Below are 17,758 nucleotides of genomic sequence, written 5' to 3'. Positions count from 1 at the left end.
AAAGTCCTGTTTGTGCAAAGCAGCAAGGTCTGTGCTGATTAAGTGTCAGCCACCAAAAGTTCCTCTCAGATATTTTCTACTTTCTAAAACTCTCTCTAAAACAACAGCAAATAACAGACCAACACTGGTGTTTCTCTGAGAGCCAGTTTCCTTTTATTCAGTTCCCTCATAGGGTCAGCAACAAATAAGTAGATAGAGCAATAATGCTAAGTTTATCTTGTTTCCTCCACTCCCTTTTCTCCCTGGGTCACTAAGAGTTGGAACAATTGCAGGATGCCGGGATGCAGGACGGGAAAAGGCTGACTCCCAGCTGGAAAACTTTGGACACTGGAGAGCTGAACACTCCCAGTATTGCTTCACTAAAAGACAAGTGTATTTTTCTATTTGATTTTCATTTTTTGTGTTCTGCTTCACATTTTGGGATTCTGTTGGGTTCAGTTTGCCTGATTTGGTACCAGAATGAAGCTCGGCCACCTCGGACCCGGGTAAGAGACAAATGTTATTTTCTGTCCTTCAGCCATTAAGTTCATTTCAAAGGGGTTTTTACCTCCACCCAGATTATTTTCTGATGTCTTAAATAAGTTAAGAACTATCAGCAAATGGGCTATGAATTTTATACATATCCACCAAATCCTTTGGGTCTTTCACTGGTGGCACCCACGCCAAGTTAAGTACAAATAGCAGAGCTGTTAACAATTGACCCTGGAAGAGGAAAATCTCCGACTTTGTTGTCTCATTAACAGGAGGGCTCTACCTTTGTGGTTTACAGGCATAAAAATTCTTATAGCACTTCCAAACTGCTTTGACTGTTGAGCTATACCATAATATTCCCAGATTGTTTAAAAAATATATGGGGTTTTGGGTATTGCTTTGTAACATTTAGATCGTGTTGCCAATGTTCATTTATAATGGAAAAGAGGTGGAAATTGTGCTGCCAATTGCACCTGTGAAGGCTTTTGGAAGGGATTTCCCTCCTGGTGTGGGCAGGTGCAGCTCCAGGGCTGCTTGCAGTGAGCAGAGGTGCACTGGGCTGGGATTTGATGCAAATGTTTTATTGGGGTGGATTTGGGGTCTGTCTGTAAGGCGAGTGGCTTTCCTGTGCCCAGAGCCAAGAGGTGACAGCCACGGTGTGCTCTGCCAGCTCCGGCATATCTGTTCAAAACTGAGAGGGGAGTTTATCAAACCCAGGTCAAGGATGTGGTCTCCTAATTCCCAAAGGTTCTTTAACACCTTAACTCTGGAGTATCAGGTTTTACACACCTTGTCCTAAACGACCAGCAATTCTTATTCCAGCGGTTCCTTGATCTCAGTAGTTCACAAAGACCTGTCTTTTTTCTGATGGGTTATTTTATGAGCAGTGGCTCGACACAAAAAGTTGTTTGGAAAGGCTTTCATCTTGTCCTAGAGCAGGTGTAGCAGGTTCCTGCACTAACAAGCTCTCTGTGCAGCTTGCAGAGACAAAGCATTTCTGCATAAGAGATGAAGTGATAGTGATTTCTCTGTAAGAAATCCATTCTGCAACAGTGGGACTGTCAGTGTGCACAGCACCTCACCATGCTGCTGTCACACTGTAATAGAGATAAAAGAAGGAAAGAAATGCAAGGGGAAAAAAGATATGGAAGAAGATGAATTTCTGTGAGAAATTCTCTTCCATTCTTAGCTCCCACAAACATTACAAGCTGGCTTTTTCTGCAGTTAACAAAGGTAGAGTTAATCAATGTGTCCCTGCCTCCTGTGAATATAAATCATTAGATCAGCATTTGTAAAAGCACACAGTATTATAGATGTTAATGCAGGAAAATATATTAGACAAAAGCAAGGATGCTCCAAAGATTTACAAAAGCTTCTCATCTAAGGTTAATTGGTGCCTGGTAACAACAACCCATATACCAGAAACAAATCACAGAAATGCTGACTTGAAATTTATCCCTGGTATCTCCAGGAGGTGTTTTATCCTTAAATAAAGGGTGACCCACCGGAGAAAAGGACACAGGATGCATTTAGCATAGGAGAGCCTTAGAATGGTGCAGTGTGCTAGAGAGAAAAATGGGAATTTACAAGTAATAAAACAAATTAATTTGAAAGCAAAGAATAAACTCAATTAAAAAATCATTCCTGCTCTGCCCACAAAGCCACAAACCTGGGTTATTTTTCAGGCTGTTACAGCTGCACTGCAGTGCAACAGGAAGCATTTCCCAAAGTTCTGCTCTTTAACAGGAGACCATAAGAGTGTTCTTTACACATTTTTAAAACAAATGTTAACACTGAAATTGAGTCCCTGAGCAAGGTGCAGCTCACAGGCAGGGCAGGGTTAACAGCTCTGCTGCCAGCTTTGTCTCACATCCTGCCTTGCTGAGGAAACTGCACTGAAAACAGGATAGAGGTAAAAATCACAGGGCATGGCTCAGAAACTGCTCTTATTTTCAGCACTTGTGGAACAAAGGACTTCATGTCCCTCCATAAATCAATTAATTACAATAATATTTCAAACTCAAAATAGAAAAAAAAGTTTATAAAACTCTCTTTTCTTGTCTGGGTATGTGTCTACAGAACTACAGGCTTAAATCAGGACAGAAAATAATTTTTGTTTTCTAAAAAAGCAGGCATATATAATAACCAAGATAACTGATTCTTTCTGGCAGCTGAGCTTTCTGTAAGGAATCTTCATTGCATTTTCATCATAATTCCAGGTTTTGCTCAGATTCTACAAGTTTAATTCAGAGGTTCCAATGTTAGTGCCAAGAAGAACAAAAGAGAAATTAGTGAGAAATTTCTTGGGCATGAAATTATTTTGGTGTCCTTTTAATTTTTTTTACAAATGGGTTTCCCTTGTTATCCTTGTGAGTTTACAAACTGAAACCCCTCAGAGCTCAGCCCTGGTGTGGGTGGTTCCCCTCCTCCCCTGGGCACAGCAGACAGGGGTTGTTGGTGCAGACTGAGTTTTGGTGGCACAGAGGTGCCCATTTCACCCTCACAGAGCAGCTCCCACACAGCCCTAGGGGCTGCAGGAGGGCAGAGCCTGGTGAGCAGAGCTGGACACTCCTTTGGGCCATGATAAAAAGGGTTTTGTGGGCTTCCCTCAGGGCTCTGCTCTGCCAAGGGCCATGCAGGTGCAGCAAACACAGAGAACCAACACTGGTGTCCCTGTCATGGCCAGGAGCCACCAGCTGTGCTGCTGAGGGACCCTGCTCCAGAGTCCCTGCAAACCCACCAAGAAATGCTGGGGATATGAGGAAAGTGAAGGGAGACGTGCACATCCTAGCTATGATCATCGATCTCCGATTTACTGATCCAGCTTACATACTTTTATAGTAGTGTTAATTAAGCTCATACATATTGCAAAAACCGAGCTCATCATTGGTTACAGATTACATGTCAACCCCTCCTTGCTAATACCTGTGGCTTTCTTGTTGAGACTAATACTTGATTTTTATCGTGCTGCTAACTACATTCAAGGACTCCATGTTTTTCACCATGTTTTTCTCATCATTTAACCAAGGACACAGTGTTATTGCTTTTCTCGTAAGGAAAAAGGCTGAGAACTTACTACTTACAGCTGCTTTTTAGTGCTTAACCAGCTGTATATGATCATGGCCCTTTTCTATAAGCCACGTCTGAACAAAACTCTGCAACGTATTCCCCGTTTTTCTTTTTTGCCCAAGGAGGTTAGTCTGCCGGGTTTTTTCTATCATTCTACTGACCATATCTTGAATACAATTAAAAATACAAGGTAAAATAAGCAAAAGCATTAAAAGCACACCTAGTATCCCTATAGCATATGTCACAAGGTTCCCCAGCCACAGTCCAAGCAATGGCTTTTACCCCAAAGGGTTAAAACCACCCCCAATTGAGCCATAATGTCCTGCCTTATAAGGCATTGCATGGTAGGTGGTAATTGCACTACTGAAAAAGAAAGCTGTTAGCTGTTTTTCATTCATGCGAACCCGGAGAGGAGGCGAACGGCTAGGGCTAATAATGCTGGAATCGGTTCCAGTGTCGAGCAAGCCTGAAAATGATCCTTTCTGTCCTTGAAATTCCACTTCCACCCTTTTCTTGGGTCTCTCAGAAAGGTTCAAAGTCAGTAAGGTAAGTCCTCCGGTGAATTCAAAACCATTTTCCTCCCTCTCTTGTCCTTTTATAGCCTGTAGTCATTTGGCTCAAGTGGCCAGCTCAATCCCTTAGTCATTTGGCTCAAGTGGCACCAGCTGAGCAATTCTCAGTCCTTTGTTAATTTGGAGTGGTAGGAAAGGGGTATGCGCCATAACCATATGGTCCACATCAATGACGCCAGGCAAAACAAATAGTCCCAACATTGACATAGATGATCTTCTGAACAGCAAAGCACCCAGCTTGACCCTGTATAACAGTAGGTCCGTGAATCCCTGTTGGGATTTTTTTGTGGGTGTGGGGTCATCAACATAACTTCTACAGCGGCTGCCAGATCCAAGGCAAGGCTCCCTGTGGTGGCGGGTTGGAGACAGGAGAGGGTGGTGTTGTGGCAGCAAAGACTTGTGTCGGTGTGCGGGCACTGCGATTCGTGCTTCCCGGTCCCCACCTGCAAGTTCCCGTAGAGTGGGTGTCCGAGCGGCATTTCTCCAGTGCAGCTGTTGCCTGTTCGGACGCTTTTTTCTCAGCCTGATGCTTTAACATCTCATTGTGAACCACCCTCCATAATTTACCTAACATCTTGGCAGTTTTATCGTCCTCTAAAGTAGCCTCCCACAATAAATCACTGAATTTACGCCACTCTGTTAACTCGTGAGCTGTATGGGGGTTAATAAAAACTCCCTTAGGGTAGCCATAAGCCAAAAGCCCTGATAAATGCTTTTGCAAATCTATTCCCCTAACCTGCTGTTTTTGTAAAAAGGCAGTAAATAAATCATATGCTGCTTGCCTTTCCATACCTAAATCATCAGCGCTGTTGCAGCTCCTCAAGGTCGCGGCAGCACGTATCAGCCGGGCTTGCCTGTACGATCACCCGGGGCACGGTGCATCTCAGCTTCTTTTTTCTCCTTTTTTCTCCGCGCTTTTCTGCCGTTCCGGGTGCTTCAGAACCCGATCCGGTTCTTCACTCCTCCGTGGTCTGTCGACGTATCACGTCGGGGTCACCATTTGAGGGAAAGTGAAGGGAGACTTGCACATCCTAGCGATGATCATCAATCTCCGATTTATTGATCCAGCTTACATACTTTTATAGTAGTGTTAATTAAGCTCATACATATTGCAAAAACCGAGCTCATCATTGGTTACAGATTACATGCCAACCCCTCCTTTGTTGCTAATACCTGTGGCTTTCTTGTTGAGACTAATACTTGTTTTTTATCGTGCTGCTAACTACATTCAAGGACTCCATGTTTTTCACCATGTTTTTCTCATCATTTAACCAAGGACACAGTGTTACTGCTTTTCTCGTAAGGAAAAAGGCTGAGAACTTACTACTTAGAGCTGCTTTTTAGTGCTTAACCAGCTGTATATGATCATGGCCCTTTTCTATAAGCCATGTCTGAACAAAACTCTCCAACAGGGATAAACCAGGGCAAAATGAAGGCATGGTTTGGAAATGAAGGCACATCACTGCAAGACACTGCCCTGTGCAGCCCTGCAGGAGGGACCCAGGCTGCCCCACGCCCACCCCAGGCTGTCCCTGCTGGGTCTGGAGCCCTTTCCCAGCTCCAGGACCCCACAGGTCCCTCTGTCAGACAGGATTCTGTCCCTGCTGGGGCCCCTTCCCAGCTCCAGGACCCAACAGGAGCCAACACACACGCTCTGCCAGACCAGGATTCCTGCCCAGCCCCAGCCCAGCTCACCCATGGCAGTCTCATTCCATAAAGGCATTTATTCCCATGCAGGAGCACAGAACAGCCCCAGCTGCTGCCTCCCAGGAGGGATCCAGCCAAGGAACCCCAGGAGGGACCCAGCCAAGGAACCCCAGGGCTTTTATCCCCTCCTATTTCAGGGGTGCCCAGGCCTGGCTCTCCCTGCTGAGCCCTGGGCTGTCTCTGGCTGTGCCCCAGCTCCCTGTGCCCTTTCCTGGGGCTCCAACCATCCCCAGGGCTCCACCTGAGCTGCCTCAGAGACTGCACAGAATGAATTCCTCACCACACCCCTCACCACTGCCCCTCCTGAATCCTGCAGTGAGCCTGGCCCTGGAATATGAAAAATCAATAATAAATTGTGAAGAGCCTGTTTGCAGTTCTTGAGTGCAGGAATACAAATTAGCCCCTTTCATTTGATTTTCACTCATCTGCATCCGAGTTTCAGATCTGTCAATAAGAATAGAACTGGCTGTGTTTTGAATGCAAGCTTTTGCTGAATATGTTGAGTTCTGTCATCTCCTGAAAGGCAGGGAAGTTGTTTGTGCCATAGGTCTGAGCTGTGCCTGTCTGCTGCTGTGCACATCTGTTGGGCAGGCAGGGGGATTTGGGGCCCAGCCCTCCCAGGTTCTAATTAGGACATTCACAGGACCTGGAGCAGCTCAAGAACTGAAATTTCCAGGGCTGGCAAAGACAGGAGAAGGGCACAAGGGCAACCTATCCATCCATGGCACTGCCTACACTCCAGTGTTGGTGCTCTGAGAATAGACCAGGGGTCAAGAGGTGAGCAGACTCTGGAAGACTTTTCTCCAGACAAGTATTTTTGTTGAGAGCAAAACTCTTACAATAGATTAGCAGCTGCATTTGAAACCTGTATCAAGTATTAGCCACAAAAGCCCAGAAGGTATTGCAAAAAATGGCAGATATTTTAAAGAAAGGCCAGCACAAACTAGGGAAATGGCACAGGTACCTTCCCAAAGAGCAGAAGAGAGAAAAAAGAGTGTTCTTCTGCTCCAGCACTGCTGCCTGAACTGCAAGGACTTACAGAACACCATCATAGTTAGAGGTAGGCAGAAAGGCAAAAATGTTTTAAATTCCTCATTTTTGATACCCAGAGAGGCCACTTTTATTGTCCCAGTTGTCACCAAGACCCTTCTGTCCCTGTCCACTTCCCCCAGCATGCCCTGGCACAGCCTGGGGCAGGAGAGGCCCTTGTTGGTGTCACGCCTGTGTGACAAAGCCACAGAGCAGCAGTGGCACCTCTGCCTTTGTCCTTGCCTTGCATCCCCTCCCTCCAGCCCCACCTGCAGGTGTCCCTGAGCCCTGGCACAGCTCAGCAGGGCCAGGGGGGCTCCTGCAGCACACAGGGCCCGTGGCCTCATTGTGCAGGGCAGTGGGAAGGGAAATTCCACTTCCACCAAACTCCTTTGTCCACGTTTCTAAGGCAGGCTCTGGTAGCTCCAGTCTTCCTGTTCCCCTTCCTTTGGTGATGCTATCTGCTGTGAATCTGTGAACCCTCAGGGAGCACAAAGCCTCCTTCCAGTGCTCGGCCTGAGGGGACCAAGGCCTGCTGCTGCTGTCCTGCCAGGGATAGGAAATCCTGCCATTGATGGGAAGGGCTCCTGGGATGGGCTCAGCCCCATCAGCAAATCCCCCTGGCACAGAGCTTTAGTTGGCCTCTCCATTCTGTCCTGGGATGGTCCCTGCCTCTACCTCCAGCCCCAGACCTGAATTCAGAAGGGATTTGCATTCTGTTTCTGGCTTTTGCTGTCATTATCCTGCAGATAAAATGGTCTGTCTGCAAGAGAATCAGTTTATTCATGACTTGATAAGCTTAAAGGCCTTTTCCAACTTTAACAATTCTGTGATTCTATGTCAGGATTAGGCCAAGCAATCAATATTAATAATAATGTTTCAGAGTTTTCAACGCCTCTCCTAGGAGCCCAAAGCTGCAATGGATTTGTGTGTATTGGCTGTTTGCTCAGTGCTGGTAATGTAGGGGTTTAGGCTCTCATTAAAGCATAAACAATGATGGCACATTTTAGTGTCACTCAGATGGTCAGGGCACTCCAGATACTCACCCAGCACACAAATGAACAAGCGAGGGCAGAGCAGGAGAGCTGGAATGCTTTTTGCTGTGGGTCCATTTTACAAAGAGAGAAATGTGAATTCCAGAGGGGCAGAACCATCACAGAGCTCCATCCTCTGCAGCACCATCTCACAAGCGCCTCTGCTTTGTACCCTGGAGCTGCCAGCAGCAGCTTTGGTAAAAGATCGGGATTAGAACAAATACTGAATTACTGAGCTGCACTTGGACATGACTGCAGTCCCAAACAGGAAGGAAGGGACACATTTCTCTGTGGAATATATTTTCTCATTTCCCTGCTGTGAAGTGATGAGCTGCATCACCTGCCAAATCTGGACTGACCTGCAGCTTCTTCAGATGAAGAGAAAGGGTTTATTCACCCCAGAAGGGCTTTCCAGTGACTGTGATTAGAACATGAGCTGTGGCAGAAATAAATGTTCCATTACACAGCCTCTGAAAATTCCACCTCAGCTTAAGGAAAATCTCTGTTAAATCACAACCACTCCCAAATAGAAACAGATCCACACAGAAGAGAGTCACACAACTTACCACAGCTTTCCTCATCTCTTTAAGCTTCCCTGTGTCTGGGGCCTGCATTTTCAGGCTCTCCAGCTTTCTCCTATCAGCACATTAAAGAGGAAATTTGCTGCCCTAGTTTTATTTTGATTTAAAGATGGAGTTTTCCTGACAAGAGCTAAGCTGTAACTAAAACTATTGGAAGACTCATTGTAAATTCACAAGAGCAGTAAAAATATCATTTGCATCATCTCATAACACATGGAGATAATACAATGGAAGTGTTCCAGGAAAGGACTGTAACTATAGGGATGGACATAAAAGGTCTTAAAGTTAATTAAGCCTGGTCTACAATCTGCTGGATCTGCTGGATAAGGGCAGGAAATTGAGAAGAATGAACTGACATTTGAATGAGACGTTCTAAAAAGGGAGAAAAATACAGAACACTAAACAAAATCTACCCAGACACACCCTGCTTTTTCAGCCTCTTGCCCAGACAGAAAACAAGAGATTTATGTATATGTGCATGCTTTCTTTATCTGCCACAAGGTTAATTTTCAGAGGAAATACTGATGCATTCAGCTGCCCCAGAGAACACTCTGGACAAAGGAATGGGCACACCCAGGCAACTGGGCAGGGTTTTCTGCTGCAGATTGGGGCAGTAAATATCAGTTATGGGCACCTGGGCACGATGCTCCTGTGCCACACAGCTACTTCTGCTCCTGAGCTTTTGTTGAAGAAAAACATGGGGAAAAAAATCGTACCTGCTGTAAACACAGCTACATTGTACTTTTAAAACATCATATTTATTGCAAGTGGTTCCTCAAAGGAGAGGGACTTTTCCTTAATGAGGAGGCTCAGCTGGAGATCTCTGCTAGGACGCCTCTCTGATATTCAGGATTTATGTGGAAGCAGAGGGGAAGTGGAGAAAGCTCTTCAATACATTATTCTTATTTGTACCTTGTGTTCTTTCAGCTTGGCCAAATTCTGGAACACCCAGTGGCAGCTCCAGCCAAGCTCTGTAGAGCTGAGCTGAGCAGGGAAGCACCAAAGCAGAGCCAGTCTGAAAGGTGCACACCATTAATGTAGGGAGCAAAGCTGCTCAGAGAGACTGCAGAAATATTTTCAGTGATCACAAACACCTCCAAGATGCCCAAGCTATACCATTTCTGTGCTGGAATGAGCAAATAATTTTTGGAGGATTCTCTTGTGCTCCTGCTCCCCCAAAATCAAACAGCATCAGAGTGGGGTGCTGGGGACCAGGGGGCTCAGGGAGACTCCTGCACCTCTCTGTCCCACTGAGCCACCTCAGTTTGGGATGAGCAAGAGGAAATTGGCTCAGAGGAAGCAAGGGAAAAAGCTGGATCTACAGCGAGGCAAAAATGTCACTGAGAGTCCCTGCCCAGGGGAGCACTCCTGAGCATCCCTGGAATCTGCTCTTGGACAGGAATCAGTTCTTTGCCTGTCTGCAACACTGGCACTTCATCACTATTTTCAACATCTGCCTTTATCAATAATTAATCCAGATGGGAGGTATCTTCCTCTTTATCTTGGATGAGGAATTCAGAGGGGGAAATGTCTGCAGTTCCAAACTATGCGTGCAGGGTGATCCCACCCATCTTATCAGCTCCCTTCAGAGCAGGAGGGCTGCACTCAACCCAGAGTTAACCCCCACCATGGCTCTGCTTCAAAAGCACTTGACAACTGTCACCACAAGACATGTGGCCAAGAGCAAATTTTCTGTCATTTGATTGTTTGTTTCACCCCTGCAACATCTGCCAAGTAAATAAATCGTAGCAGTCATAGGTATTGTGGGATTTCTGACTGTGATAAATGGAATGCTCTAAAGCAGAGAGCACAGAATGTGAGTGACAGTGATGGTGAGGTGAGAATACTCTGTGCTAAGCCCCAAACTCTGCCTGTGGGTTTGAGCCCATTCCCTAACACCAGAACACCCCTGCTCTCACTCAGCCCTCACAAACCTGCCCCTGGGCACCAGAGGCTGTAAAAAGCTACAGCAGAGTGGGTTGGGACCTGAAACTCCATGGGATTAATGCTGTCAACAACTGAGGGAAAGCCAAAATTTTGTGGTTATGATGATATTTTTACTTGCTATGAAACAAAATCTAAAAATTGCTTTAATAATTTAATCACAAATATTTCAGCAGCTGTGTTTATACTGGGCACTGTGCTTAAGCACATTTTATCCCTTGTTGTAGTTTGGACTGGCATTTGTAATGAACTAAACAATGGCAAAAAATGGTAAAAAAATGCCCATACAAAATGGGCAGACTGTACTGTCACTGCTCATTTTAGTGACTCCAAAGCATTGTTCTACCTCCATCACATCTGTAATCCACAGCAAACAACCCTCAGTTCAAGAGTGCACTGGTCAACAACAGAAGCCATTCAAGAATTATGAATTTATCCAATCCAAAAATAGTCCTTCCTTAATGTCCATGAACATTCCAGTAACTGAAACATTAACATATATTTAATTTGCTTCTCAATTACCAGATTTACAAAAAAGGAACTCAGATAAACGCCAGATTACTACAGATTGACAGGAAAAATATTTGATTAAAAATTAGAATAGGAATCCAAGCTTGTGCACGTGACCTGGAGGAGCAGCCCCTCTGGGGTGGCTCATTTTCTTTGGTAAGATTTTGACATGACACAGAAAAATAAGTCCTAGACTATGGAAGTTGCACAATTTTGTACAGACTCTGCAGGTCTTCTTTTATTAGATCATGTAAGGGATTCATTTCCACAAACAGAAGAGTTTCAGATCCCCAGACATATTTAAATTAACACTATCCAGAAAAGGCTACAGGTACCAAAACAATGCAGGACAAGCAGGCACAATCCATCAGCCCATCTCTCCCAAATATCCCCAGGAACAGAGATTCTTTGAGGTTTTCTTGAAATCTAACAGAAGCCAATTTCAGAGCTGATTCTGAGCGGTGCAGGTGTTATGTAAAGGAAATCAAGATCTAAGCCAAGCAAATGTGTGTTTGTGAACAGGAAATTGAATCTGGACCTACACCAGAAAAACACATTCAATAAATAATTGTATCCATTCTTTATCAGATACAAATCATACAGGAGCACAGACAGCACCCCCCAAACTGCAAATATGCTTTTGAAGGTTTTTAGTGGAAGTTTTAATTTTAAGAAAATGCATATTAAGAGAAAGCTAGCTAGAAATTGAGAGAAACCAGCAGAGGTTAAAAATCCTTGCACCTTTGAGACTTTGGGCCTTGGTGCTTCACTGTCTGACAGGACCCTCCCAACTCAGTCAGATTTGTCAGCAAGGAACAAAAGAGATCTTCCTTCCTCACTCTTTCTGTTCACCACCAAAATCTTCCTGGACCATCCATTTCTGATCCTCAGCTCTCACTCTGCCTCCTCTCAGGATTCACTGCAGCACTGTGAACCAGCAGGGCACTCACTGAAATGCAGGCAGGACTGTCAGGATCTCTGGGAGGGCTCCTGGGTCCATTTTTGCTCCATTTTTGCTGCTCACCCATCTTTAGGGCACAAGCTGTGACTCACTGACTTGGAGAGTGGCTTTGCTTCTTTGAAAAGAAAAATAAAATAAAAAGAAGATAAAAATAAGGAAAAATTGAAAAAACCCACCAAACCAGGTCCTGCCTCCCTCATTTTCTTCCCAGTTCTGTATTTGAGATAACAGAAAGACTTGGAGCACAATTTGGCTCCAAGGCAATAAACATTCAAGGTATACAAAGCAAGTATTTACAGGTCTTTTATAGTCAAATTTCTTCATTTCCAAAAGAGAAATCTGTCTTAGTTGAGGACTCCATCCACCCATTAAGGTGAAGTTGTATTCTGCATCATCGAGGAGAAACTTTCTGGTGAGGTGACTAGACAGGGAAAAACAATTATTAACAAAATTTTCCCAAGCCTACCAGAAACTTAAGCTCAAATCACAAAGCCATTTCAGATTAGAATTAATTCTCCTTTTCCCTGGAAAAAAAAATATGAGGAGCCCAAAGGAGAAGTGCTGAATTATGTCCTCACCTGTGCTTATACCCTGCTGCAGCATCAACACCAAGAACTGAGCAGCACCAAATGCAGCACGAGTGCTCTCACTACACTGATATTTTTAAAGAAGCAAGTTTGCTTAAGATATTGCTCAAGTGTCTGTTCATTCAGAGGTACATCCCAAGTAGAAAATGTCATTTTTCCAATCAGTTTTCAGGCAGATATTTGCGCTCCAGACTGTTCAGTCATCAGTGGAAATCGCTTCTCACATGCACAGAATGGACACTAGGACAATCAGAATTCAGCCCCAGGTATTGAGGCACGAGGCTGCTGAAATCAGCTCAGGAACCTGGAAAGGAGCAAGCAGCAGAGTGTTCCCAGGAAAGAGCACTGCAGTGCCTTGCTGGGACACATGACAGACACAGAGGCACCAAGTTCTGCCCCAACATACGGAACGACCGAAAATGCAAACTAATTAAAAAAAAAAAAAACAACAACCACAACAAAAAAAGATTCCTCTGAGTCAAAACTGTCAAAACTGCACGATTTCCTTAGGCAGCTGTTCTTGGGTCACTGGGTTTGAGGACCTTCCCAGTTCCTGCTGTCACTGGGTGCCCTCAGCCCCTGTCCCACGGGAGCCCCAACAGCAGCAGCACAGAGAGGAACGGGAGCAGAGGTAACAACACAGGGGGGTGATGGGGGGACACAGTGGGGACACAGCTGGGACACAGTCGGGACACAGTTGGGACACAGCTGGGACACAGTGGGAAACACAGTGGGGACACAGCGGGGACACAGTGGGACACAATGGGGAACACAGTGGGGACACAGCGGGGACACAGCAAGGACACAGCGAGGACACAGTGGGGACACAGTGGGACACAATGGGGACACAGTGGGGACACAGTAGGGACACAGCGGGGACAGTGGGGACACAGCTGGGACACAGTGGGGACACAGTGGGGGCACAGTGGGGACACAGTGAGGACACAGTGGGGACACAGTGGGGACACAGCTGGGACACAGTGGGGACACGGGGAACACAGTGGGGACACAGTGGGGGACACAGCTGGGACACAGCGAGGACACAATTGGGACACAGTGGGGACACAGTGGGACACAATGGGGACACAGCAAGGACACAGTGGGGACACAGCGGGGACACAGCTGGGACACAGTGGGGACACAGCTGGGACACAGCTAGGACATAGCGGGGACACAGTGGGGACAGAACTGGGGACACAGTGGGGACACAGCAGAGGACAGAGCTGGGGACCTGTCCTGGTGCTCCCCTGGAGCTGGCACAGCCATGGGCAGCAGTTCTGAGCTGAGGGACAGCAGAACCTGAGGGTGTTGTCACTCTGGTCCCTGGCAGGACCCCACAGACACATCTCAGTGCTCTGTGCCCCAGTGCCCCCTCTGGAACAGAGCATGGTTTTTATCTGCCTGCAGGGCTGTCAGAGACACAGGAGCTTTATCAGCCTGGGTTTGCACAGCCCTCTGTGGCCCCTGAAAGGCTGCAGTAAGAATTGCTAAATTGTTTTCTTTCAATAATGTTCTGCCTGCTCACAAAACTACAGCACTGCCAAGGAAAAAGATAATTTATGTGTGTGCTAACTTTCTGTTCCTTAGGTCTTGCTGCAGTCACATATTTACTTTTAGTCTTACCCATCCTATAGATGAGAAATTAAAGTTAAAATGGATTTTATATGGCCAGGCTGTTCAGTCATTCTGCTCCCTGAGACCAGGCCAGGTTCTGCTCTCTGTATCTGCCGTGGTTTCATTGAGCACAGCAATTTTGGAGGTGTTTAGATACTGTATCAAAGTACATTCTTTCCATCTGAAAAATAATTTTTCAGTGCCGTTTGCTCCAAGAAAGACTAATTTTTTTTTTGTATGGGGGTTTTCATTTTCATTTAGATTAATCATTTAGATTTTTACTGGAATCATTCGGATTCCACTAAGAATCTAAATCATTCAGATTCCAGTAAGAGAAAATAAACTTCTGTTTCCAGCCTTTCTTGCAATCAGTAATGCAAATTATCTCAACAACACAGACATGACTCTTTTAAAATGTGTTGGATTTCTTGTGTATTCGTATATCTTGTGCCACTTTTAGCAAATTTCTCTCTCAGAATGTTCATTATCACTACTCTACCTTATCCATTTGGGGTTTTTTGGATGCTGAAAAATCCTCAAAGATAAGCATAAGGTTTTAGTATGATTGACCAGGAAAATAAATCATTTCAGAGGCAACTGTCCCTCATGTCCTAAAATCTCTGTACAGAAGACTGATTTAACTTTTCTTTAACATACAAGCATAGAACAAATTTCTTTTCCAGCTAAACTACTAACCTTGCATAAGGATTAATACACACTTTTAGAGTTGGAGGTGAGAGGCAAGTAGCAGGAAAAAAACCCCCACACACGCAAATATTCATATTTCATCCAATGTGGTTTCATTATGTGAAGACTGTATTTATATCAGCTGTTCATCAACTTTACAGTTGATTACTTGCCAAAACAACCTGTAAAATGCAAACTTTTAATTAGAACAGCATTGTCTGTATCTCCACCCAACATTTTTTAATAATTACTCCCAGTCTGGGAGAAGAAACTGCACTCTATGAGTCATGTGTCACACAAATCACTTTGAATACCAGAATTTCTCAGTTAACTGTCTATAGTACCCTGCAGACCAAGAGTTATTTGCTAAAATAATTCAACACATAAAATGAATAATATGGGTGGGAGAGCCCATCATTTGCTGGGAGAAAATTTAAGAGCACAGCAAGGAACTCAGCTGCTTGAATAAACCACTAACTGTGGTTAGTCCCTGCTAACTTTCAGGAACATTTATGGGGCCTGATTAGACTAAAAGAAGCTGGAGCTGTTGGGCTGGTGAGCCAGGACAGAGGGATAAGGGGGCTGTGTGGGGCACAGCAGGGCTGGGACTCTGTCAGCATCCCAGAGATCCACCTGCATTCCCACCAGGCTGGAAATGGGGGTCCTTGCTTCCAGGGATGCACCTGATCCCATCCCTCAGTGCTGGCTGCCCAGCAGACACTGAAGAAAGGGAAAGCTGATCCCCACAGGAAAAAGGGAAAGCTGATCCTACCTCTTAACAGCCCCTGTTGTCCCCCAGAAATGTTCTCACTCCTGGCTCCATGGTTATGCTCAGGCATGGCAATGTCCCCTTCTGCTGCTGCCTCTGCACTCTGGCTGGGAAAGAAAGCTGTCATGGCCAGAAAAGAGCATTTAGCACAGCTTGTCAGGAGCTGGCACCCAGGGGGGAAAGTGCCCTTCCCACAGGAGTGAGCCCCATGGCAGCACTGCCCACAGGGCCTGCTCTGGGTGTGCTGCCAGGGAAGGGCATTCCTGAGCATGGTGAGGGACCGAGGGACAACAGCAAGGGCTGCCATGAGGAAAATGGGCATGAAGCCCTGGGGAGAGTGACCTCAGGGTCAGCCTGTCCTGGGGAAAGTGTCCTCGGGGTCAGCCTGCCCTGGGGTGTCAGGATCCGTCCCAGCGGACAGATGACCTGATGGTTCGTAGGAGTGATCTCAGAGTGCAAAAACCAACACAGTACAAGGGGGTTTCCAGTGATAATCAAAACAAATGCAGTTTTATTGAAATAACCACAGCGAAAATGTGATAGAGGGATTAAGGGAGAGAAAAAGATAGAGAAAGAGAGAGAGAAGAGAGAGAAAGGGAGGGGATATAGCTACCAATGCAGAGACAAAGTCCTTTGGTCCAGTCCAGCCGAGGATCCGCCTGCTACACTGGGGAGATCTCAAAGGCTCTAGCTAACTCAGAGGTTTTTATTACAGAAAATTGTGAGGGGGGGAAACAGATACAATAGGGAACAGATGTAACAGGTAGTCCATGTTCTCAGCAGTAAATGAGAGCCATTGTTTTCTTGCTCCAGTGGTCACAACCTGCAGGCAAACATCTCGCTTTGGTCAGCTTGCCTCCCCACACACCTCCCTCGGGCTGGGGGTTTCAGTCCCAGTCCTTGGAAGGGACAGAAGGGCCTTTTCGCATGGGGGTTCCATGTCTCAGTCCTTGGAAGGAGGAGAGAGGCCTTTTCATGTCTCAGTCCTTGATTGAGAGGCTTCTCACATCTCAGTCTGTCTGTCATGGTGGTTGTAAAACAGATGAGGGTCTTCTGTGGGAGACCACCCGAAACTCGGGAGAAGTCCAGCCAGGCCGAGAGGTGGGACAGCTTCCAGAGCTGCTATTGTTGCAAACGGGGCATGGTGCCCCCTTCTTAGCATACAGCAAACACTCCTGTGAAAACAAATAACTTAACAATGCTCTCAGAGCCCTTGGCATGTGACTTTTCTCCTTCAGAGCCAGATATTCTAGACAGGGGGTTCTTCTCTTCAGTGGTCTCCCAAGGATGATCGTGAGGCAGATGAGGGAAAATTCAGACAGACTCTCACATGGGGAACGAGTCCTCAGGGTCAGCCTGTCCTGGGGAAGGTGTCCTCAGGGTCAGCCTGTCCTACAGGTCAAGTCACTCCCGTGGAGTTTGCTCTTGTCCCCGGAGAAGAGCAAGCAAAGAGCTCCAGAGTACGCTCCCATTTTCCCAAAATGAGCAGCTTGAAAGTTGCCAAAGGGGAAGCAGAGATGAGTTTTTGCAAGAGGCTCTCCCACCTCAGTCTGTGTTTGGGCTGCAGTGCCAGAGGGCAGCCAAGATCTCCAAACTGCTGCCAAAGGAACAATCCACTTCCCAGGGAGGTTGGACAAATATGAACAAGGAATCAATTAATCAGGAATTAAAGGAATTGAAGCCTCCTTAAAATCTACAAACACAAAGATGGACATGCTGAGTGGAAGGGGCAGCTACATTTCAGCTGAAATGCACATTCATGTAAATAGATTCGGTCAGCACTTTCTGTTTTAAAACTCCCAGGCAGCAGCTCAGGCCCACAGGAGAGCTCCACTCAGCACAAGAACCAGAGAAAAAGGCTCTTTAAACACTTCAGCCTGCTCTTTGGCCAAACCACAGCCTGTGCCGGTTGGCATTTACCAATGGCTTCCTTTGGTTATTGTGTTTTGTAGTTTTATTGATAAAAGTCAGACTTGAATGCAATCACAGCAGAATCATATCGCTGCCTTCCAGTTTCCAGTTGTAAAATGTCCATCTACACGAATAAAGTATAGAAAAACAACTAAATTCTACTCATTGTTTCTAGAGTATTCAAAGTCAAGCTAAGGGCATTGAAGAGAAAAAAAAACTAACTAAATCAAAAGGCTTTGTTTGAATCCAGAAAACTGTATCAAACACAGCTTATCTACCAAAAAGCAAATTCAAAGCACCTTCTTCACTTCC

The 17,758-nt window shown here is 45.7% G+C and overlaps 1 protein-coding gene across 2 annotated transcripts in view; it reads left to right on the top strand.

Moving 5' to 3' along the window:
• The first annotated feature begins 261 nt into the window (after positions 1–261).
• The window catches only part of CDH5 (cadherin 5), a 32,655-nt gene continuing 15,158 nt past the window's right edge, over positions 262–17,758 (top strand). For both annotated transcript variants that reach the window (XM_064723339.1, XM_064723338.1), the window contains exon 1: positions 262–485. In XM_064723339.1, the coding sequence (XP_064579409.1) occupies positions 460–485 (26 nt within the window). In that variant the 5' untranslated portion in view covers positions 262–459. The remainder of the gene's footprint in view (positions 486–17,758) is intronic.

This window comes from Zonotrichia leucophrys, chromosome 11 (assembly GCF_028769735.1).
Source record: "Zonotrichia leucophrys gambelii isolate GWCS_2022_RI chromosome 11, RI_Zleu_2.0, whole genome shotgun sequence".
Lineage (NCBI taxonomy): Eukaryota > Metazoa > Chordata > Aves > Passeriformes > Passerellidae > Zonotrichia > Zonotrichia leucophrys.
Note: the sequence above shows the minus strand (reverse complement) of the source record. Positions and strands in the feature narration are given on the sequence as shown.